Here is a 25,001-nt window from a genome sequence, read left to right on the forward strand (position 1 = left end):
GGATTAAAAACCGTGCAAAGCCTGTATAAAAGCCCTCTGAAGTCGGCAGAAATATTTATATTCCACTGACAGAGATTACTGAATCAGTGCTTGGAAGTACGTCCTTGATTAACTGACAAGCCTCCTGTTCATCACTTCAGGAAAGCACACGCTCTAAGCCAGAGAAGCAGAGCTGCATGATGTTCCCTAGCGAAGGTGTAGAATGAGCAATAACGTACACCTCTCTTTCTCCAAGGTGAAAGCCTAATGCAGGTATTTTATAATCTGACACTTGTTCAAATTCTGTTTTGTTCTGATTACTGTGCAGTTCTATGTTTTTCCAAATTAAGAACACTAATTTGAGATCAAAACTCATTTATTCATTTTATCCATATTTATTTTCCTTTTCAAGGGAGCTGTTTTTTTCTTCTCCTTTTTCTAATTTAGATGAAATCTGCACAATGCTTTCACAAAATATGTGTGCGTGTGTGGAGGGGTGTTTTTCCAAATAGGTGCCTCTATTTTTCACTGAATCGTAACCTTGATTATGTTTTTCAGTTTCTCACAGTGATAATGTTACATTTGGCTTTTTTCCCTTGCTCTTTCCCAGTATTTCACATGCTGCCTTTCTCACTTTCTCACATCAAATACACAGCTTTGAGAAAATAAAACTTCTGAACTATTGATATTGCATAAATTCAAGTGAACCAACTTTAAGCCTCTTGTGGTAGGAAGGAAAAAGGGGAGCTGAGAAAGAAATGCATATTTGAGTAAGACAAATTTTCATATAAGCTAGTGCTGTGATATGAGTAATGAAAAAAATAAATCCCTCAGGATTTTTTCAAGTTTATGGACAAGTATCCCCGGCCAATTTACCTTGAGTGCTTACTGCCACTCTATGCTGGGGATTTAATGCCACCCGTTGTCAAAAACGTATCATCTGCTGCACCCTTCTGGACGTTGCCAGCACAGCACATTCGCCAGAAAATCCCAAGCAAAATCAGGTAGGATTACGGAAGAGTTTTCATCAGCAAAGATGTGGCTTCCATTGTTTCTAATAGAAAATGGGCATAAAAATCTCTCTGTTATAAAAATCTCCATGGTATTTACTAGCGGATGTACAGTGACTTCAGAATTCTGCATCTATAGTCTCTAACATTTGCTAACTGAGAACAGAGCAAGTACCACTGTCGTGGCCAGAGCAAGCCAGGCTTGGCTCTGCATATTTCGCATCCCTGCTAATCATGTCCTTCTGCACCCCTTGGTGACCCCGCCTCTCTCCTATATCAAACTGCATGCGGACCTGAGGAGGTCCTCCATGCCCTCCTCACTCCCAAATATTCCTCTAATCCTGCCTCTTCCCAACCATGTCCCCATAATCTCCCTGTGAGGTACTCCTGCTTCCACAAGGACAGCCCATCTCTTCCACATCCATGTGTACAAGGTGGTGTTCCCAGGATTCACCTGTACATATGCTGACATGCTGATTGAAGCGTACAGACCTGCTGACTGGCCAAGCAGAAACGAATGGTGTTTTCTTCGCATTTCCCAGTATCCAGTACAAATGATTGAGTCTGATTTGGTAATCCATCCAATTCAAGGTTGTTTGAATGGCCACACTACGGTAAAGGGGGTCACAGCATGGGAGAATGATTAACTTCATCTACTTGCCTTGTTTGTTTGATGCTGCCTCACTGCAGTGCGAGTCAATAAAACTTTGTGCACCGACACACACAACTTCCAGCACCCGCCAACTGGGCCAAAATGGGGATTAGCAAAGCTGCTTTTCTCTTTCTTTTCTTGCTCAGCTCAGGTAAGAGTCTTTGCCTTCTGCTTGGCCAGGTGAGATGGGGGCCACATTCTTGCATTTGTGGAAGGTAGGTCCCCAAATCTCTGTGTCACCACTGACCTGGACAGTGATGGATTTAGGTCTTCCTGGCCAGAGAGAGTTGCTGTTGAGCAAAGTTAGAGCTGTGGCTGCTCCAGCGTTGTGTTTGTTAGAGACATCAGAGGAGCAGCAGCCTTGGTGTCTGCATGGGGAGCTAATGGCTCCCTGCAGACATGGAAAACTGCCCCAAAGGCCCTGTACAAAACCCATAGCAGGCAGTGAGACAGCTATCTGTTTTCAGTGAGATTTGGATCAAATGCCAAAGCTGTTTTTACTGCCAAGCATTTCTAAGCACAGTGGTCCTGATTTTCACCCATTATGATAGGAGTTTTAAAATTTTAAAATTAAATATTTAAAAAAAAATAAAAATTTAAATGCTCCTTTATATTCCATCAATTTCTCATTTCTGTTGTCAAGCACTTATAAGAAAATGTTCTCATGTTCTCTGGAGGCAGTAGGTAGAAATTGTTATCTTCAATAACCTAGACCATCTTCTGCAGCAATATGTCTAGAATTCTTTACAACTCCAAAAGAAGATAGGTATTCCACTAAAGGTAATATATGAGTTTCAAGCTTATTTACAAATTCTGTAAATAAATATCCCACATGTAGTATACATTTAAATCAGATTTCAATCAGATATCATACTCTCTAGTACTTTAACATTGCATATCATTGTATGGCAGTTAAATGACTTTTAGAAAGTACTGGTAAAAACGTATCAATGCAGTTTCTATGACTTTCTAATAGCTCAACCATTTAATATGTTAGAATAACAAGGACATATCACTCTTTGGTTGTGCTTGGTTATAAAAGACAGCTGATAAAGTTATTTTTGTTTGCTTATTGTTATCAGCTGTAATTCACTTGCTTTAAAGTGATGGTCCACAAAACTGCCTGCAAACCATTTTTTATGTCTTCTGGATTAGTACTCATCAAGTCTGGAAAGATACATATGTAAAAAATAAATTGGTTTGATCATATATATATTTTAATATACAGTTCAATTATCATGTGTCATGTCTGGGTTTATAAAGACTTGGATTTTGTCCAGACTAATACATTCCCTGATGCATTTTATACCTATTGCATTCTTTTGCAAGTTTATACTTTGCAGTGTTTTTCAAGCATCTTACTTCACATTTTCTTTTCTGTTATCTAAGCTTCTGCCAATTTGTGTTGCCTTTTAGCTTAGGCATGTTATCCAAAATCTCACGTGTTTGTTCTTAAATCAACTGAAATATATCTTTTCTTTTTTTTTTCTTTCTATGGTCACTGAGAAGGAATTCTATCCAAAGTAGAGCTCTTTGGGCAAACACAAAGTTTTAAGAAGGGCCAATAAAATTTGAAGGGTAATATTTTCCTCTTCTGGTCCCTGCAGTTCTGGAACAGTGGCTTCATCTTATGAAGAAAATCAGTATGGGTAACACTTGTTTGCTGAATCCATCAGGAGAAATTGGTAGGCTATTGGTACTTCACATAGTCCTACTGTAACTGTAGGATTAGATATGGGAGGCCTCAGTGTCAGGGATTTCTTAAGACATGCAGATTTTACAGCACTTAAACAACTGTGCAAACAGTCACAGAAAATAACCCTCAGGCAATTAATCATCTTACTTTCTTTATTAGCCCAAATACCTTTTATTTTACATGAATAGGAGGTAGGTGATAGAGGACCTTTATGTCATGGGAATTAATTACACTGGAGTGATTGCAGTGAATTGAGCCTAATGCGAGTGTTTGCATAACCAAAAGATACGCACCTTTACTTGTGACAGTGCTGCACAAGATTATGAATTTCCTGTGTCCACCAATAATAATCTAGCTTGAAAAATGAAATCATTAAACCATATCACTTTTTCAACCTTGTAACCTGGTGCTGGATATACAAACAAACTTTTGTAGAAATTAGGAACATAGAATGTTATTTTTTCCATGTAGAAAAACAGACTCTTTATAGACATGAAAGGAAAAGAGCAATTAGATGTCGAACTCCATTGAGAGCAACAACATTTTAGAGATAGGTGTTAAATGTATTAGCAGGTACATCAAATAAAGATATCTTATGCACCTGTAGCTTTCAGATATGATAATACTTATTTGTTAATTTAAGATCTTGGGTTAATTTGTTGCAACAGAGATGCAGCCTGGCAGTTTCATTAGTAAGTTTGCTCAACCCATTACAAAAGAATAATGGTGGATATCATAAAAAGCTATATAGTCATCTTATGATTGAGGTGAGAGATCTTAAGACAAACAGCTGTTCAGTGACCAAGAAAACTGTAGTGATTGTACAGTCCACATGGGAGGTCATAATCTCACATTATCCCAATTCTTGCTTCTCCAAAACTTTAATATTGGTATAACTTCCTTTCATCTTTCTCTGACTGGTGTTTGTTTGACATCATTTAGTCCCTCCACTGTCTCTCATTCTTGTTTCACATTTCTTGTTCTCAGATTTAAACCCATGCATAACTCCATCCAGAGGTGCTTTTCTACATCACTCTTCCCCTGGTTTTGTCCTGTAACGTGTTACAGTGATACAGCTGTGATTGTGTCAGGAGACAGAAATTGCCTCAGAGTTTATCATCTTTTACACAGAATTACACAAAATAAATGATGCCTTCACCTGTCAAAGCTACATGGAAAATGGGATTCGGAATCACAGATCTTCTTAACTGCAGCATTCTCATCTTTTAATGTCTTTATTCCTTTCCTTCCCCTGTAGTGAAGGGAGATATACTGGATGACTATTTAAGAACAGATGGTATTTGGATACTTACTCGAAATAAACAGTTTTACAAGACAAATAATGAAAAAGAATGTGCAGAGAAATGTGAAGCAGAGGAAAATTTTAATTGCAGGTAATTTCTGTTGAATCTTAAAATTATATTATTGTGGGTGTCTGCATATCAATATTTTCCTACTGTTGCTCAGAACAAAATCCCCACCCTGCTTCAGCTCTGCCTACAGCAGCATCCCCCATGCTTTTGCCTTTAGCTTGTGGCTTACTTCTACACTTATGTTAACTTTGCTTCCTTCTCAATTTCAACAGGGCCTTCCTATTCACCAGGAAAAAGCTACAGTGTTTAACACTGGCTGAAAATGCCAAAATGACAGTGACATTCAACAGCACGGATGCAGTTCTTTTTGAGAAGAAAAGTATGTGCATAGTAAGATGCTACACATTTATATGTTAACTATTTTAACTTGCATTCTCTGCTGCCAGTGCTAGAGTGAACTGTTGCGGGTGGTGACAGTTTCAGTGGAGGGGGGCCTGCACCCGTTATGAACTGGGCTGAAAGTGCCAGAGAATTCCATATAGAGCATCAAGGCTCATTATATTTGAACTTATATTTCACTCCTTTAGTCGTGTATTATTGGGACCAGGCAGAATAAACATTTATTTTGTAAACTGTTTCGTTTATGCTTAATTCTTACTGTATGCCAGCCTCAGATAAATGTCTGTCTGACCTGTGAGTTTGAGGCTAAGAGCAATCAAACTTTTGGGGGCCATCATGTGACAAACATATTTTGATAACTAAAAATTTGTGTCTTGAAGGGATAGTTACATGGCATTCGCATTGCAAATGTGCTTATGAACAGTGCATTTCAAATGATCTCCAGCTGCTGTTGAAAGACCTTCCTTTTTATCCCACTAATAGGATAACATAAGCATATATTTTGTACTTATCAAAAACAGATATAACTTGTTATATCTATTTTCTTAACTAGAATTTTTTAGCTTTGTACGTATGCTTCAGGACTTTTCCTGGGTAGTCGCTAGTAGCTGGTAACTGATTTGTTTTAGAATACCTCATGAAGTCACATATTTGTTTTCATGCACAAGAGGTTCAAACATGCTTAAAACAGAGTTCAGTATGAACTGCTGAACTTTAGAGTTGCATCTGCACATTCTCAGTGTTAAGAGATGCTGTGTTGTAACACCGTTGAATTTACAAAGCCAATTCCATTTCAGTTTACCTTCTGCAATGTAAAAAAGGGATTGGGAAGGACTACAGAGGAACAGAAGCTAAAACTTGGAGGGGTATTCCATGCCAGATGTGGGCAGAAAAAAGACCTCACAACCCAAAGTATGACCTTATTTATGTTTGTCTTCATGTTGTTCTGAATCTTTTCCAAGCTTTCCCTACTTCACGGTAGAACCACAGGTCATAATGAGTTGACTAGATTAGCTAAATGCAAAAGACTGTCATAGTCCTTACAGGCTCTAAGTTCACTCACGATTGGCAACTGGGGCCTAGGGAGAAAGCTACTAATAATCATGGTTATGGAATGTATTTTCAGATTTCATTTATGGGTTGCAATAGCGAATCTGTTTCTCTCATTTTAATGTGAATGAATAGATCTTCTAGCTTAGCAACTTCCCTTCTGCTCCACTAAATTACTGGAATTAAAATAATTTTAATACTGTTACAGTTATACTCCTGAAAAACACCCCAAAGCAGGGTTGGATAGAAACTACTGCAGGAATCCTGATGGGGATGAAAATGGACCCTGGTGTTACACAACAGATCCCGCTACAAGATTTGATTACTGTAACATCCCAGAGTGTGAGGGCCAGGTCACGCACACTGGAGAAGGTACGTTTATTATTCATGGAAAGAGTGTTTGAGTAGGTAATATCATTCCTGCTATTTCTTCTTGCTTTATTATTGCAGATTGGTTTCAATGTTAATTTGGTTCAAGTTGGAACTTAAGAAGCTGTCAACGCAAAGGTTGTTTTTCTAACTGGCTCCAGTTATCAAAGTAGCTTTGTAAACATGGAGGACTTGAACTTTTTTAATAATTTTTGATATTGTCCTTCTTTTAACCCCAGTAATTTATTTAATTTTAGCAAGAGTAAAAGTTGACCCAAGTGCTGTGTTACGTACCAAATTCCCATTGCTATCTGTACATACAGATATGTGATCAAGTCCTCCCTCCAAATGACACGCATCTCTAAAGCTTTATTCATTTGGCTAGGCTGTAATGCATGGTCTTCTGGATTCCTTCCATCATTAGCTGGAGCAAAACCCTCCTTTCCTTTCAGTGTAGTCTTGCATGTAGATCAGGATCAGAATTCACGGGCTAGCACAAACCTTGCTTTGTTTTCATTCTGCTTAGCCCCGACAGTGGAGTGCATGCGATGTAATGGTGAAGACTACCATGGAGAAGTTTCCAGAACAGAGTCTGGGCTTGAATGCCAGCGCTGGGATGCCCAAGAGCCTCATATGCATGGATTTACCTTGAAACAGTGAGTCACACTCAGTGCTGAATTCTTTCCTGCAGTGTCTGGGAGTCCCTGCCTACAGACAACCTAATTACTACAGCTGGCCATAGCTGACTCACAAGGTTCTCTTTCATTTGCAATGCACAGCTTTCCAGAGAAGGATCTGAAGATGAACTACTGCCGTAATCCCGACGGCGAGCTCCGGCCCTGGTGTTTCACTACCAGCCCTACTAAACGCTGGGAATATTGCAACATTCCTCGTTGCAGTGAGTCTGATTTCCTAAGATCACTTTGGAGGGTAGCTGTTCTCATTCAAATAGTGAAGGGAGCGTAAATACAAGAAATCAGAGTTCTGAGTAACCTGAGAAAATTCTTGTGTACCAGGAAAAGTGCACAGTAATGAGCAGAGTTACTCACTAAATTTCTGTTACATAAAATCATGTAAGGTCAGTGAGGATGCAGGTCTCACAAAGTACAATAATGTCAAAGATGTTATGGAAAACTTAATTTTTCTTAAACCACCTTACTTTTCAATTTACCTGAGAGACAGGGCATTCAGGTTAAATCAGGTGCTAGTTTTCAGCTGACCTGCTACTTCATGCAAAACACCTAAATCACCATGTGGCCATGCTGAGACGTTTTACCTGGATCTGGCCAGCACAGCCAGAACTGCCTTTTTCTTATCAAGACATGAATTCTGAGAAACAAGTTCAGGCCTCGGGAGAAAGACCCGACTTAACAGTGAGCTAGCTTAACCTATTAAGCTGAGCACACTAAATCTGGACAGTTCCAAAGCACTGGATAGCAAGATTAGCATTGCTGCTTGGAGAACTGAACTGGACTTTGAAAAGTTGTTGTAGGTTTTATCTCTAGAGCTTGCTTTCTTATGCTTCTGCACTTGCCAGTGCTCTAAGTATCAGCATGTGTTTTCTAGATGTAGTTCGCCTCATCATGCTCAATTACAGATGGAAGAAGGATTATTTATAGACTTCTGTATGATATTGAGAAAGTTACCATAGCCTCTCCATTTTGTGCTTAAAACTTAAAGTTTAAGGAACAAATGCATAGGCCAACCTTTCAGAGTCATACTTGTCTCCTTGTGAAATACCATATATAAGGTATATATAATAGGTATGCACTGTAGATTCATTTTCTGTCTGCCTTCTGCAGGTTCTGTGCCTCTGATTGTTACTTTTACTTGCTTTGTTGTTCCCTCTATTCCCAGAACAATTCACTTTCTCCCACTTCTCCTTCCGCACCACTTTCCCAATTCACTGGCTCCAGAGGCTCAGCTCTGAAGGTTGTTTTGCTTTCTCTCACAATTTCTTCTTGTCCCTTTCTGTGTTTCCACCTTCCCCATGTGTATTATATTCATGCGCTCCCTTCATCCCACTTGTTTCTACAAGACTGTACAGGACTACTTACTGCCTTTCCAGCTCTGCACGCAGGGGACTGCTGGCACAAAGTCTGGCTTGACCCAGCAAAGTTTTTTACTGACCGCTGCAAAAGGGCAGACACAGGACCCCTGTCTGGCAGCCCAACTGCTTGTGAAAACATACATTTCGGTTTTGCCATGGCTTCCCACAAATGTCACCTCTGCTGAAAATAAAAAACGCACTTCCGATGTTCTGGAAAGAAAAGGTTTCTTAAATATATTTGAAAACAGGAATTAGCAGTGGTTTTCTTTTCCTTTTCTTATTTTATTTTTTTTTTAATCCTATTACAGCTACACCTCCCCCAGTCTCTGGCCTGGGCTCCCAGTGTCTTTCAGGGAAAGGAGAAGACTATCGAGGCAGGATATCCATGACTGAATCAGGAAATGCCTGCCAACACTGGAACGTGCAGTTTCCTCACAAACATGGCTGGATTCCTGGCAGATATCCCTGCAAGTACGCTGTACCTTGACTTTTTATTTAATACCGAAGAATACAGTTATTCCTTATTGATTCAGGTACAGAGGAGTACAGGTTTTACACCATTAAGTTGACAAGCTGTTTTCTCACCTTTTGTCAACCTCAATACTTCCATTCAGGTCTTGCTCTTCATTTTTTTCTGCATTCCATTTTTTTTTTTTTTTTTTACCAGCTGCTTTATTTAGGTGCTTTGCCAAGAAAATTTGGACCTGATGATCCTTGAGGTCCCTTCCAACCTGGTATCCTATGATTCTATGGTGCTGTGATCACCTGTCTTCTTCACTGCAGAGTTACAAGTATTTACTATTTTAAAGTTAAAAATCTCCTGGCTGTGTTTTAGCACACTTTCAGTGTGTTACTCATTTGATGAGTAATGCTCCAGGGTCCAAGATGCTACAATACATCCTCAAGCTCCAAGATCAGAGGAGCTGGGTTTGTGGAGCATTATCAATAAGCAAGGTAGCTGTGACTGACCAGGCTTTCAGCTCAGTATCTTGATCCTAGGGGTTGATAAACCAGTCCTGTAAGGTTTCCTGGGTATGTGAAACCCTGTCCATTATCACAGGGCAGAGAGCAATGTGCACCAGTGCTCATATGCACACACTTTCAAGACCAGTCTCTGATATCCAGCCTTACCTGGTTCTTACCGTAACGGTCAAGTGCACCAACGGTTTGTGTTTTGAAGTCAGTTTTTACTACTGTATCTTTGCCTCAAAAACAAGAGCATTGGAAAAGCTCTTCATATATCATCAGATTTCAGACTGTAAATTTGAAGGCTGCTGATTAGTTTCAAAATAGTTGAGTGATTAATTTCCAAAAAGAGTAAATGCAACCACTGAGTTCTGCATGCAGTAGTTGTTAATAGTAGTTGTGTTGCACACAACTCTACTCAAAGAAATCCAGAGATTTAAAGCTGTTGTTTCTGTTTCAGGGGCTTAGAGGAAAACTACTGTAGAAACCCTGATGGAGAAAAGAGGCCTTGGTGCTACACTACCATGAGCAGCGTTCGGTGGGAATATTGTGCAATTCCCCACTGTGATGAGACAGAACAAGTGATTGCTGGTATGAGTAGTAGAGCATGTTTGAGCTAAGGACTTTAAAACAGTGAGAGATTTATTGTTTCTCATTGTAAATGTGATAAATCTTTTTTTTTCAGTCATTTTGTCACTGTTGTTAATGCAGTTTTTCTGCTTGGTATGTTACAAAACCTGCCAAATATTGGACTTTCAATGGTTAAGGAAGTGCAGTGAAGGACATAAATCACCACTGACCTAACAGAAAAAATACAGGATAAAAGAAGTTTATTTTTCTAATGTTCATTTTTTCCCAAAGGTGGGGCATTTTTAGCAAGTTAATTGAAAAATTAAAAACAGGTTTAAAGACATGAAAAAGGGCTAAGTAAAAGGAAACCCTATTTTTGGAAAGTAGCCACAAAAGAGAGGACAGAGGCTTCCAAAGTAATAAAAATATCATCTGAAACAGCCATTCATTTAAGCACAAAAAATCACAAGAAAATCTTAGTGCAATCACAAGCATAATAGAGAGATTAAAGTTTAACATAGCCTCCATTTTATAAATATACCAGGGGCAAAATCACTAGCATCTAATCTTTGAGGACTTGCATGTGAACTTGCTGATCTTTAATTCAAGCATATTCACGTATCAAATTGAGACAAGTGGTGAACCCTCCAGTGAATGACATCTGACATATGAAGGTAATCTGTGAAAGCTTTCTATGCGTCTTTGGAAATGCCCCTCCACTTTTCTTGCTGGCCACGATGCTCTCCCTGGAGGCTGGCTGTATAAACAAGTCATTCATTCTTGTCATCCTGTGTGTTTGATGCTTTCTGGTGCCTACTCAGTAAGAACACAAAATCATGATGCAAAAGACCAGTTCCTGTTGTTCATTACAGATGTGCCTATGAAGGTTCCCCTGCTAGAGGAGTGCTACCGAGGCAAAGGCCAGAGTTATCGTGGCACAACTTCCATTACTGCATCAGGAAAAAAGTGCCAGGCCTGGAACTCCATGTTCCCACACAGGCATGAAAAAACCCCCGACAGATTCCCAGATGCGTATGTTTATCTCACCTTTTCTTGCTTTATCTGACAATGACTATTGCTGATTGTATTATCTTTGCACACCCATGCTTAAAAACACTACCAGAGGATGTATCTATGAAAGAGAATTTTTCAAAGATGCAGAAACACTTTCTGTTAGTCTCATTTTTAAATGTCACCTTTTCCTTTTGTTTAAAGTCTGACTAAACTACAGCTGCGTACCTTTAATTTTAAATCTGAGCTTCTGTAACCAACACCAGGAGACTTGTGTCCAGAGTCTGTGCACTTGCTGAAATACATGTTTTGTTTATGAATTTGAGACCTTTGTGATGGCCTTTCTGCTAATTTCATCTGGGGAGAACACAGCATTCATGCTGCAAAACACACAGTCAGATATACTACAATTAGAGCTACCATTTAAATGTTCTTTCTAGTTGGAACTGGGCACACAGAATTGCATACACTGAATTTGCCCCTTGGTTTGTCTTTGTCAGACTAGCAAAACTGGACCAGCAATGACTTACGAGAGCTGATCATAGTTACTAATATGCCAGCTCTTAATAAGCATAGGAAAGCAACAAGATGACAATTGCTAGGAAATCCATCATTGTTTGGTGGATTTGTAATCTGTATAAGCAGGAAGGTTGATAGTTTTCTATTCTTTTAACTTTTTTTATGATGTTACCCTCAATTAATTTTTTGGAAATTTTCAGTTATACTTTGGCATCAAAAATACTGATGTGTTGAAACTGGAACATCCTCAGAGAGGATGATGTTTCCCACAGACATCTAAAGAAACTGAAGTTAAGCTATGAAAACAAGGAATTAACATGTCCTAGCATATTAAGAAAAAAAAAAAAAAGTATTCCAGGTTTTTTATTCTGTGCTGTGATTCAAGGTGGGAAAATACTGTCACTTTGCAAATTATTGCCCCCCCTGCCCCAGCAAGCATAGGCATGGGAGTGCTCTACTGAATTCCAATTCAGTAGAAGCGTTTTGTTTTGGCTTGGTTTGGTTTGGTTGGGGGGGTGGGATGTCATTTGCATAAATACTTATTTGCCATTCTTGTAAATATGAGAAAGAACTCTTTGGCATTTAAAAATAAACAACTTGAAAAATCGTAATTGGCCACTAACAGTATGGATCTTCCTGTATATTTATTACTAATTCATATATTCACACAATTGTATGTGCTTATTCATATATACTTAGAAATTAAATTATTTGCATATCAGGCATTTAGCTACTTTGAACATTGACATATTACAGCCAGAATTTAAGCCAGTTGTTTGATTAGGTTTCCTTATGCATAAATATATTCATGACTGCTGTACATGTGAAATATAACTCTCCACTCATATTGCAGCCATAAACTTTTTGCTGGTAAAGGAATATCTAGCAATAAGTAAAAAAATAATTATTTATTTCTACATAGTACAGATCCTCATCTTTTTTGGCAAGGTATTCATGTGATTATTTTCAGTCTTATACACCATGACTATTGTATTGATCTTTGCAGTGATCTGAGGGACAACTATTGTAGAAATCCCGATGGTGATAGCAGCCCATGGTGTTTTACCACTGACCCCAGCGTGACATGGGAGTACTGCAATCTCAAGAGGTGTGAGGATCATACACAAGAACACATACCAAATGACCCCCCTGCAACAATGGCACGAAACGTTGGCTTGACTACACCCAACACACCTGGTAACAGCTGGTTATGTCACCTCCAGTAGAGTCTGTGGGTAAAGGAAATACTAATCTATTAAAACTGTTCTTGAGTAGGGCTGCAACATAACAGTCACATCCTGTTTTTAGTTTTCAGATCTATACTGTTGAATTTTGCAGCAGGTACTCTTTAGTCAGTTCATATCAGTAGCCTGTATCATTTTACAATACACTCTGTAGGATATCTGTTTCATTTAGGGGAAAAAAAGGAACATAAACAAAATTTCTAGTGTTTCTGTAGAGGCGTGCTACTGAAATACAATCATAGTGAAGGTTGTTATTATAGGAATATTGCTTGTGCTGTGCTTTATGTTTTCAGGAGGTTGACCTTAGCTTGTATTGTTCATAGGCAACCATGCTTTGTAAAATTATGCACCAAGAAAAACAACATTTCTCTCTGTCCTGCTTTCTTGCTTTCTTAAACAGTCCCTGTTGGTCAAAGTGGTGTGACATTTCTTAACATATAGCAGATCTTTCAATGGATTATTTAATTTGCTAAAGAAGGTGGCAGGGTTGGATAAAAGAGACGTTCTTAAATGGAGCTGTGTACTGTTACTTGTGTGCAGCAGAAGTACCTGAAGCAATGTCCTTGGAAGCAAAAGCTGTTCTTTCAGTCCAGTGGGCTGCGAAGTCTGAAATATGCTCTCTCATGGAAAGTGCTTACTGATACCCACTGAGCAAGGATCTTGGAGTCTTTTCAGATACTTCTAACATGTTACAAAAAAAGTTTATCCTGAATTTCCTTGAATGTTCCTCCAATTCAGTTACTCTGTACATCCAGGAAAACGTCCACCTTGACAAACTAAGGGATTCCATCAGAGGGTACCTTTTTTTCTTTCTGCTGTAGACACTAGAGAGTATGCAAGTCCTAAAGGTACTTACTCTGGCTTGTTTCTGCTTACCACCACCACATACAGATTCAGCAGCTAACAATCGTTTCCTTTTCCTCTTTTTTCACAGACTGCATGAATGGTAACGGTAAAGATTATCGTGGCACAGTGGCAAAAACTGCAAGGAGCAGAACTTGTCAAGAGTGGAGTTCTCAGAAACCTCATAGCCACAGATATTTCACTCCCATGACTCATCCAAGAGCAGGCCTGGATAAAAATGTAAACAGCTCCTAATGCCCTTGGAGTCAATGAACATTGTCTCCCTTCTCCATGATGCCCCAGTAATCACTTCAGGTTCAGTCTTTATAGATAAGGTTAAGTGTATCTGGAAGTCACTGAGTTGATAGCCCAGACCTATAACAGCGTTGAAGAGAGAAGGATGCATTTTTACATTACTTAGGCTGTCGGTGCTTCAAGTACAGATGTATGCCATGGGGTTTATGCTGACAGGCAAGCAGCACAAAAGAAACCAGACAGTGCTTCCCTGCTTTCTGCAGACCCCAAAGTGATGCCTTTTGTTGTGTGTCACAAAATAAGCAGGTTTCTGGCAAATTCTCAGAGGTGACCTAACTTGCTTTCACTGACTGGAAGAAGGATTAGGCCAACAATGAATGTTTTAGTGCAAAGCACTTGGTCATCCTATGTCAAACTTTACTTAAGAGGCTTTAAAAAGCACTAGAGCTAGGTGACTTTTGATGTATTAAGAAAATAATAGCAATTTTATCACATTTTCCTAATTTCACCTAATGGGTTTGAGATACAGGAAAGACAGATTTCTTTTTATCAGAGGAAATAGAAAGCATTTAACATCCAGTGGAAACGTAGCTGGGGGAAATAATTCAAAGTTTTCATTTAAAAAACATGCACTTACAGACTTCTTCATTCTGTGGCTAACATTTGGAGTCTTCATTCTCTGTTTTTGTAATTATTACAGTATTGCAGGAATCCTGATGGAGATGTAAATGGTGTTTGGTGCTTCACAACAGACCCAGAAAAAAAATGGGAATACTGTGAAATCCCACGCTGCTGTAATTATCCTTAAAGACTCTTCTGTCCTCTGTTTCTACAACTTGCTATGATGGTTACAAAATGTTTTCAGTCTGACCATAAAAAACGGCAGTAGGCGGTAGCTTTAGCTTTGAATTTAGTTCTGTATGGAAGTTGGGCACAATCATGCACCTGTAACAGTTAGCCAAAGGTTAGATAACCCAGTGCTAAAAATCATCAGTAAGATTTCATAGATAATAATCTGCATGCATTTTACTGTCAGTGAAGCTAAGCACTCAGAGTTGCTAGCTGAATTTTAAATATTCAATGAAGCTGCAAAGAGATATTCCTTCCCTGGGCTCCTTGATGTTCATGCTAGCCTTTCCATGTACTCTGTGGCAGTACTAATGCCATCACAGCATGCTCATACATTTTTCCTGTTAGTTGCAAGCACAGAGATGACATCCTTTGAAACCCTTTTCATTCTCGACTGGCTTAAATTTTATTCTGATAAGGATATTAATCTGTTCCTAGATATTTTGCCTTTCTTTTGGGGTAGGGATTGAATTTGGTCCTGGATATTGTAGACAGATTTTCTTAATGATTTTAATTATTTTTTAGGGACATTACTCAGTGCATTGAGCAGGTGCAGTGTTTGCTGAAAAATTTAGCACTGAAAGAGACTTTACCTTTTTTGGTCTCCTGGCAGTGGGCATCAATAACAGCTGTAATGCTGTTTGCACACCTGGCAGTCATCTTGCTTGCTTTGCTCTTCCCTTCCTTGCCTGCATTTTGATATAGTTATATTTTATGTATATCTGGCAGGGATATGGAATGTTTATTCTTCATCTTATGTGCCATTATTACAACAGCAACACCTAGAAGCCAGGTCCCTGCTCTGTTGGACAATATAGCAATACAAAAGAGTGACGAGTGGTCACTGTCTCAGAAGTATGTGACATTATTCATGCTGGCCATTTAATGTATTCCTCTGTGCAGCAGTGCATTGTGATTGTACACATTAATTTTGTTAACCACACCTAATTGCTGCACAGACAAAAAGAATAAGGAATAGTACACAAACAACACATACCACAGCTGTAAAATCCTGCTCCCTGGAACTGCTGTGGTGGAGCTTCACTTTGACCTCTTTTCAAAAGAACTTTTGAATACTACATTTTTAAATTAAGAAGTAGGGGAACCTTATAGTTTCTTACTTTTGATTACTTTATTAATTGTCTCATACTGGAACTAAAAAATTTACACTCATAGTGCCATATGGAGCTCTGGAAAGAATTACACAAGTCCTTATGGAGTACCCAAGCTCAATCCACTTTTAAAAGCTCAGAGAGTTTCAAATTAACACGAAAGTAGAATGAGGGCAAAATTAAAATATTTTATGACAAGGGGACAGACTTTATTTGTAATCTAAGGATTGTTTTGAACTCAACAAAGGTGTACACTGTAACGCTCTAAAAATTTAGAAATTGTTATTATTGTCTGGGAAAATACTCTTCCACTTTCTTTAGCTCTTCAACTTCCCTACAGATTTTCTTTTGGGTGTGGGTTAGGGTTAGAGTTTTACTTATGCTACCTATGTTCAAATACTTGACATAATTAGCAATTTTTTCTAGGTAAATTAGTAGTTTCTGATGTCAAAAGTGGTATATTAGACCCAGGTTTAAATGCTCAGGTAATGATATCATTATGGAGTCTAAAGGTTCAGATTGTTTCTTTACCCTTCTTTTCTATTAATCAACGTAAAGAGTGAAGATAAAAAAATGTCTGATGCCTTTCTCTTTCCAACTGATTGCACTGTGGATGGCATTACAGTACTGCTTTAAAATTCTCCATTATTTCTTTTCTTATTCTGTAGCTTCTTCTGAGAATGAATGTGGTAAAGTCCTAGTAAGGAGTGAACGAGCCTGTGAGCAATATAGCATGTGCAACGCACCCCCAGGGTCTTGGCCTTGGCATGTCAGTCTCAGGACAAGGTACTGGTGTTCCAGACTGTATCACCATCCACGGGCGCTAGGGTTTCACAAAGAACAGGCATTAGAAAGAAACTAATGGGAAATAATTCATACACTTCTGGAGACTGGCCTCGGTTTCTATATAAAACGCCTTAGCAAGTAAAATACATAATGTCCACATATAGTTACTTATTGGGTCATTAATCCCTAAGTCCTCACTTTCTCCTGAATCTCTAGAGGGCAAGCCTGAACTGCAGACATTAAGTAAACCCTTTTTTACTGATATGGGGAAGGAATAATTCCCACTGAGGACAGTGACAGCTAATTGTATTCTGCAGTGGGGGATTTAAGCCCAGGCATATAGCCACCAGACTGTAATGTGCATGAATGGATTTGGATCACTCCTTTTTACCCAGCATCCTGTCTGTAAATTGGTGCTCTGACCACCCTGGTTGTGTTAGAAGCCACAGGAAGACCACCATTTCTCTATATAAAAGACAACTATGCATAGCATTTCCATAGTCAAAATCAGAGTGGCTGAACAGGAGCTGAAGAAGTGCTTACAGAAAGGCTAATGAAAATTTCTATAGAGTTGTTGATTGTCACCACATTAAATATTACCTCAAGAAAAGTTATAAGCCCATAGTAAGGTTTATTTAAAGAACTAGTCCAAAGCAACCCTACAAATCAGAAGATGTATCCATTTATGAACTGGTCATCAGGACAAACTCATGTGAAATTGTTAGGAAATACTGTGTTTTTTATTAAGTTTCTGAAAGCAAGTGTGTCCTGCTGCGAAAGTTTCGCCTGTGTGTCAATTTTTTTCATGTTTCTCCTTCTAGAGAAGATAAAGCTTGTCCCTTGAAAATCTACATTTGAGTTCTCTTGCCATTGGCAAAAGACACATTATGACTGGTAAAAGGTTTGAATAAGGAGCATATTGCTAATTTACTAATATTTTCCATTGTGCGCAGCATAGATGGTGGAGAATTGTCTTAATGAATGTCATTGTCTTCTCTATTCTAGTACCAATGAGCACCATTGTGCTGGCACTCTGATACATCCACAGTGGGTCCTTACTGCAGCTCGGTGCTTGCAAGAGTGAGTATCTGCTAGAATGAGTGACAGGCATTTCCCAAATCTGTATGAGAAAAATCAACAGAAGAGCAAGATGTACTCAATAAGATGCTTCCTTTGCTCCTTATTTCCTGTCTGTCTTGCCAGAGACCTAATTTTTATCTTCCTCTCCTGTCTCAGTCAAAAAAAGTAGCAGAGCACAACTAGGGTTACTTCTGTTGCCTGCCCTCTCCCCACCCCAAAGCATGCCGAAAAGGGTGCTAATGATGTGCTGGTGCTAATTGCACTTGGTAAAACTGTGGATTTGGGAGTTGTGAACACTGGGAGAAGGTGCCACATTATTTACAGGCCATGGGATTTTTCACCATCATAAAAATCACACTGTTAAAAGTGCCACATTTTCCTTCTCCCCAAGAATAAATGAGGTCATTCATATTCAGAAGCAGCAGACCTACTATCTTGTTAATTGCAACTCTCCAGGGAAGTCAGGAGTCCTTGAGTGCCATTCCTGATAACATATATGGATGTATAACCTTGCCACCCTTGTTTCTTCCAGGTCAACAGAGCCTTCTTCCTACAGGGTGTTTCTTGGAATACAGGGTCTCAACACAGCAGAGCCATCCCTGCAAATACAAAATGTTCAGAAAGTGTTAAAGGAACCAAGTGGAGCAGATATTGCTTTGATGAAGCTGAACAGGTACCATTTCAGTCCCAGTTTTCCACCCCTAACACCTTTATTCTATAGTCACAAGTTAGCTTAACCTGAAGTTAGCTCTCAGGGGTGGTTGTGGGTGGTATGAGAGAGTGTGAGAATCCCTTTGAGTGCTAGTGTTGGCATCTGTTCAAGGGTGAACTCTGAACATCTCTTCTGATGAAGGACCCCTTTGGCAGAACCCATGCTATCTTCTAACGCAGTTTAAGGAAGGGAAGGATCACTTATGATGGGAAGGATTTTCATGAGGAATTCCCACATCAGAGGCCTCTGAGACAGAGCCAATGTCTACTCTGTGTTTGTTGCAATCCTATTTTAATCATAGAATAGTCAGGGTTGGAAAGATCACCTAGTTCCAACCCCCCTGCCATGGGCAGGGACACCTCATAATAAACCATGTCGTCCAAGGCTCAGTCCAACCTGGCCTTGAACACCGCCAGGGATGGAGCATTCACAACTTCCCTGGGCAACCCATTCCAGTGCCTCACCACCCTAAAGGAAAGAATTTCCTCCTTATATCCAATCTAAACTTCCCCTGTTTAAGTTTTAACCCATCACCCCTTGCCCTATCATTACAGTCTCTAATGAAGAGTCCCTCCCCAGCACCCCCATAGGCCCCCTTCAGATACTGGAAGGCTGCTATGAGGTCTCCACACAGGCTTCTCCAGACTGAACAGCCCCAACTTCCTCAGCCTATCTTCATACAGGAGCTGCTCCAACCCCCCTGATCATCCTCATGGCCCTTCTCTGGACTTGTTCCAATGGTTTCATGTGCTTTTTATGTTGAGGACACCAGAACTGTACACAGTACTGCAAGTAGGGTCTTACAAACGCAGAGCAGAGTCAAACGCTTTACACAGTCCAGGTAGATGACATCAACTGCTCTACCCCTGTCCATCAGTTCTGTAGCCCCATCATAGAAGGCCACCAGATTCGTCAGGCAGGATTTCCCCTTAGTGAAGCCATACTGGCTGTCACCAAGCACCTTGTTTTTCATGTACCTTAGCATGCCTTCCAGGAGAATCTGCTCCAAGATTTTGCCAGGTTCTAGGGTTAGTAATGGGTGAGATACTGTATGTCATCTGCAGTTTTATCATCCATGTCACAAGAGGAGAAAGGAATTTTTTGCAGCATCATCTTTGCCTGCTTATTTACTCATCCATTCGTCCTTCCCTCCTGCCATGAAGTCCCTGAAAATGTCCATGATCTCTGAGACAAGGATGATATAAGTCAGGCTCACACCACCTACAAGGGTTACTAAGGGCTGGGCTTGGATTTGTGCATGTTCCTGTATGCACCTAAGAGGTAACCAGAGATCAGAGATTAGTGCTAAAGCAGTACGCTGCAAACACACTCACACTGAGACTGCACCCACAGAAACATCCCAGAGACTTTCCATTGCTGTAACTAACCCCTTTATTTTTTTTCACTGACTAATCTTGCAAGCATCTGTACAGTTGTAGGGCACTATCAGCTTCTCCACCCTTCCCCACAGAATATCTATGCAGAGCCTTCTGCGAATGAAGACTGAACCAGCTGATGGTCATTTTAATAAGGATCTATTAATTATTTTTTGTTTGTTTTCCAGTCCTGTAACAATTACTGACCGTGTCAAACCAGTTTGCTTGCCTGAAACCAGTCTGATGGTGAAAAGAAACGCAGTATGTTTTCTAACTGCCTGGGGGAAAACGAGAGGTAAAGCATGTTTGGTGCAGTTGATAACTTGGGATTTTCAAATCCTACCAAAAAATACGTGGTTTATTTCTTTTTTTTTTTAATTATTTTTATTTCTTGCTCCTCATTGGTCACATACACTGAATTCATTGAACAGGAGAAACAGAGATGAAAATTACCACCTTTTATCCCTGTCTATTTAGGTCTTTCTTCAGCTTAGGCACATACTATATTTGCCCAAATAAGTGCAATACTCAAATAATGCCCTTGCCTTTAATTTTGATCTTCAGATATACATTTTTTTAACATCTGACTGAAGCTTGCACTTTCTTTCCTCTAATCTAAACATTACTGTCTGCATAAGCTTCTGCAGGGACCTACATTCATTTCAGACAGAGGATATATGGGCAAGCGTCAGCTTAAGACCTTGTATCTGAGATAAGATTGCACCCCAGGAACCATGAAGCGTCTAAGTCAGACCTTACTCGGGTCCAGCCACCTTTTGGGGCAAAATGAGTTCAAATCAAATGTTTTTAATGTTAATAAAATCATTACCAGATTTGTATTCACGGTGTAGCTTTAAAAACTGTCCATGGGGTCTCCTGCTGCCTAGCACTCGCTCCACCTAAGCTGCGGCCTGAGAATACCCAGCCTTCTTTGATCCGTTTTTTACTACAGTAGGAGGCAATTCAGTCAAATGCCCTCACTTAGTCCCAGCTTCCGTGTACACACTTTTGGCCTTGCTGAGCTACATGCAAGCGATGCCCTTCCCATCCCATTTGCCAGACAGCACCTTATAAATACTTCACCTGTGAAACGAAGCCAGTGGATTTTTCTTTGTGTGTGCATCCATGGAATTAAAAGAAAGAAACACAAATTAACAGAACATGTCCCTGTCTCTGAGTTTCACCATACAAAGCTTCCACATAGATTGCTGTACCTTTGCCCCTTCTTGTGTTACTTAGATATAAAACTGATGCCATGAAAATAGTACTTAAGAATAATCTCTCTATTATTAGTGTAACTCATCAGCATTATCAAGAAACAATTTTCTCCAGCATAATCAGTATTTCCAGGCTTTCTTCTCACCTATTTTCCCTTTCTTACCTTGCATATTTTTCTTTTTTGTTCAGCTTGCCACACGATGGCAGCTGCTTCCTATGTTCTAGTGATCCCAGCCACAAAAAAAGGGTACAGGCTAGATTTCTGGAAGTGCATTAGGATGGAAAACTCAACAGACCATTGCTGCATTTAAGCAGTGGGAAAGAGGGCCTTGCCATGTCATACAATTAGTTCATGAGCTCTGCAGGGAAGGGAGAACAGAGCCAGAGTCCCACAGCTAAATAAACTGTGTTTTGGGAAAATTCAACCTTGGCATCAGGAAAATCCTCCTTGTCTGGAGAACACTTTAGGCTTGAAAGAATTCAAATTAAGTAAACCCAGGTTAACATTTTTCACCCTGAAACAAGCCACTGCTACTGCACCATAACGAAAGCCTGCAAACTGGCACAATGGCTCAGAATACTAAGAATTTGTTTTTATTTTTTAGTAACACTTTGCAAAGACCACTGACCTCTGCTTGTTGAGGTAGGTATGATCCAAGTACAAAATAGATTTAATAAGGCCCCTCAAGGAGCTCAGAGACTACAGTAGAGATGAGGATGGATCCCAGTCTTTTCATTATTGAGGCTTCACGGGGTCAAAATGCCCAGGCTACCATTTATAACTTATATTTTCTTGGTTGTTCCAAAAGGTACCGATACAGACAACAGATTAAAAGATGTTGAATTCCCCGTGCTTGAAAATAGAATATGTAATCTCCCTGAATTTCTGAATGGAAGTGTCAGAAATCATGAATTTTGTGGTGGATTTACCTTCGGAAGCATAGATAACTGTGAGGTAAGAATAATCTATCTGTGAATGTAAGCAGCTCAAATGACAATTTGTACTTTCAAGGCTCAGAAATAGCTTCAGCAACTCAAGGCTTCTGCCTGAAGTATAAAAATTGAGGCTTACTTACCATGTTTTCTTCACTCACAGAGTTAACTAGAATAGCAGGAAGATTGTGTAGGGCAATTTTGCCTTCCTTTCAGAACTGCATGTTGGCATATTCTACTCATCATAGCCTAGTGTTGTGAATGCCCCACCTCACTTGAAATATACGTCAGTATACTACCTGGACTTCCCTTTATTCCTAGAGACAGAGGGGAAACTAGTGGCTGATTCTGGTGCAGCCTGGAGTTGTACCACATCTTCATTTAATCACTTGATTAAATAAAGCTTGAAGTGCTTCCAGTTTTCTCAGTAGGTGAAAAGACTTTTAAAATGTGGTTTTCTTAATGGAGGCCATCATAAAGGGGGCCTTTCAATAAAAAGCTGGTAACCACTTGGTGAGAGTCAGAAAGAAAATGTTGGTCTGTCTGAGCATGTGTTTAAGACTTTGCAAGCAATATCTTTGACAGTGCATTTATTGATAGTTTTACAAATTATTGCACATAGGTATTCATATCCTATGATACCTGCATTTTAAGGAACAGCATTACAACAATTAAACTCATTTTGACCAGGGTGAAGTAGGTCAGAGGATGTGGAAAATCAAGAAACTTCCTTTTTGTGTGCGTCATTGGCCTCACAACAATCTTGGGATATTCCTACATCCATGACTAGATCTTCAGATGGTAGATCTTCAGAGCAGGGGAATGGCCTGGGTGCTTGGAAACAGCTCTGGGGTTTTTAAATTGCTTCAGTCCAGCAGGTCTAATAAAACACTCTTTCTCTCTCTACATCCCTTGCCTCTGTCATTTTGAGGCCTTCAGAGTTACCACAATATTATTCCTGCCAAACATTTTGCTCTTTGTGTCTAGTGTCTCCACTAGATAAGTCACCTTATTCTCTCTTTTCCTCCCTAGGCTGAAGCTGGAGGACCTTTGGTCTGCCAAGATAAGGACAGATTTGTCCAGTACGGAGTCACCTCTTGGGGACTGGATTGTACCCAGCCATCAAAGCCTGTTTTTGTCCAAATTCCTCGTTTTGTTTCTTGGATCAAGAATGCAATGGTTGCCCCCTGAAGCTACATGCAGGCTAGCTTTTCTGGAAAGCATTCCAAGTATGGTTTAAAATTGTAATAATTCATAAGAATCTTAAATAAATATAATTACTGGTTGAACTGGCTGAAGTAGTTATTGGAAAGAAATAGCCAAGTTGGCCAATTATTACTGTCTATCAGTGTGTCTGTGTTGTGCCTGGTAAGTCAAACATGTTGCATGTGGCAGCAGCTGTAAGGTTCCTACTTCACCTGCCTCCTAACTCATGCTCCAACTCCTAAAAGTGGCTTCTTCTTTGTTGAGAAACCTGCTTTTCACCTTTGTAAATGCAAACAGCTGGCCTATCTCTGTGTACAAGGTCTTTTCTATGCAAGAAACTTTATCCCAAATCAAGCCTGTCCCTCTACCCATCATTGGCATCTGCTCCCCTTTCTGTTGGTGCTCCAGGCACTGCCTAATGGCAGTTTCAAGTATTTGTTACCATCTTTTGCTAGCAGATGCTCAATTGTGCCTGCTGGGGCTCTGACAACCTAGATGATATCATTGCCTGCAAAGGTTTTGTACAGTCTGCCTCTAATTCACATGTCGCAGTAGCACAAACGTGCAGCTGCATACTCCTCATGGAACCTGGAAATCCCACACATTTGTCACCGAAATGCTGCTGCTGTTTCATGTAAACCAACGGCTGTTTTCCTTGATTTCAAGGCTTAAAAAATGCCGTTCTTGCCAGACACTCTTGTCAGTGTACCTTGCCATACTATTTGGTTAGATTTGGCATAACCATCAGTGTAGCTCTTCCTGGACATTAATAAACACGACATTTTTCATGTCACTATGCATCACATTTGGAAATTGGGTTTCTTTCCCAGAAGTCCATGTGATTCATTAGCAGTCCATCCTCTTGCTACAGGATGTATTCAGGGGCTGAAGAATCTCTCTCTTTTGCCTTCACTCTAAAACATGCTCTGAATCTTCTTTGACTTGGTTCCACAGTTATTTGAATCTTTTCTGGGTGTCATTTTGTGATTTGTTCTTTTTAATTTAGCTTTTATGAGAATATAATCTGGAAATCCTGCATTATTTTCTCCAGATGACAAAATGACTGCCATTTCAGCTGTCTTCTTGCAGCATAGGAATTCTTGATTTATTATTAATCTGTCCTGGTTTGGCATATAGTGAAACACTACTTCTGGCAAGGCTTCTTGCATTTTCCGGCCTTTTGATGTGTCTAAGTAATAAGTCTATATTTATATTTACAGTGCAACTTGTTAATACTAGGACCGTGTCAATACATCGTCATAGGAGTTAGGAAGCTGGACTCTGATTCTGACAATAAGACCAATACTTTGTCATCAGATGGCACCTTGCACCTTTGGCACACAAGTACCATCCTCTGTTTCATCCATGCTTCTTGGGTCTGCTTCAGTGCACTGTATATTCGTATTCTGTCACAGCTGCAAAAGGACCACTGGATTTCTTTGGTTTCCTGTACCTTAAGCCTGTAGACAACTGCAGCACTTCAAACCTTTCAGAGTGCTAGAACTGCATTTTCTTCTAGAAGCTATTTTATGCGAGATGTTACAAGACTAATGGGCAGTTTGTAACTAGGGAAGGTGTTGCAGACTTTGACAAGGCTGGGAAAAAGTTATGAAGATAGCTCCAGTTGCTGACAGCACTATCTGTTTTTAAGTCTCCACCCCACCTTTGTCTACCTTCCACCTTGCTCTTTGTGATGAATCATATATTTCTGCACTTTCTTTGACAAAAATAGAACAAGGTATGCTACAGTCTTTTGGACACATATGTAAATGAAGTATCTTTCAGAAATTTACATTACATTAA

At 39.7% G+C, this 25,001-nt stretch overlaps 1 protein-coding gene across 2 annotated transcripts; it reads left to right on the forward strand.

The window, feature by feature from the left end:
* Positions 1–1,644: 1,644 nt before the first annotated feature.
* On the forward strand, positions 1,645–23,552 carry LOC134175655 (plasminogen-like). Of its 2 annotated transcripts, XM_062641852.1 has the most exons (19): positions 1,645–1,792; positions 4,596–4,731; positions 4,923–5,029; positions 5,847–5,961; positions 6,308–6,471; positions 6,995–7,124; positions 7,248–7,366; positions 8,827–8,989; positions 9,945–10,075; positions 10,927–11,086; positions 12,591–12,781; positions 13,763–13,911; positions 14,627–14,720; positions 16,556–16,673; positions 17,679–17,753; positions 18,286–18,426; positions 20,030–20,136; positions 21,869–22,014; positions 23,025–23,552. In XM_062641852.1, the coding sequence occupies exons 1-19, from the start codon at positions 1,744–1,746 to the stop codon at positions 23,181–23,183; spliced, it is 2,454 nt and encodes an 817-aa protein (XP_062497836.1). In that variant the 5' UTR covers positions 1,645–1,743; the 3' UTR covers positions 23,184–23,552. The 2 variants fall into 2 exon arrangements, with proteins under 2 accessions (XP_062497836.1, XP_062497837.1); XM_062641853.1 differs by lacking the exons at positions 13,763–13,911; positions 14,627–14,720.
* Positions 23,553–25,001: the final 1,449 nt, after the last annotated feature.

Source organism: Pezoporus occidentalis, unplaced genomic scaffold, assembly GCF_034315485.1.
Source record: "Pezoporus occidentalis ecotype Australia unplaced genomic scaffold, CSIRO_AGI_Poc_V1 ctg7, whole genome shotgun sequence".
NCBI lineage: Eukaryota > Metazoa > Chordata > Aves > Psittaciformes > Psittacidae > Pezoporus > Pezoporus occidentalis.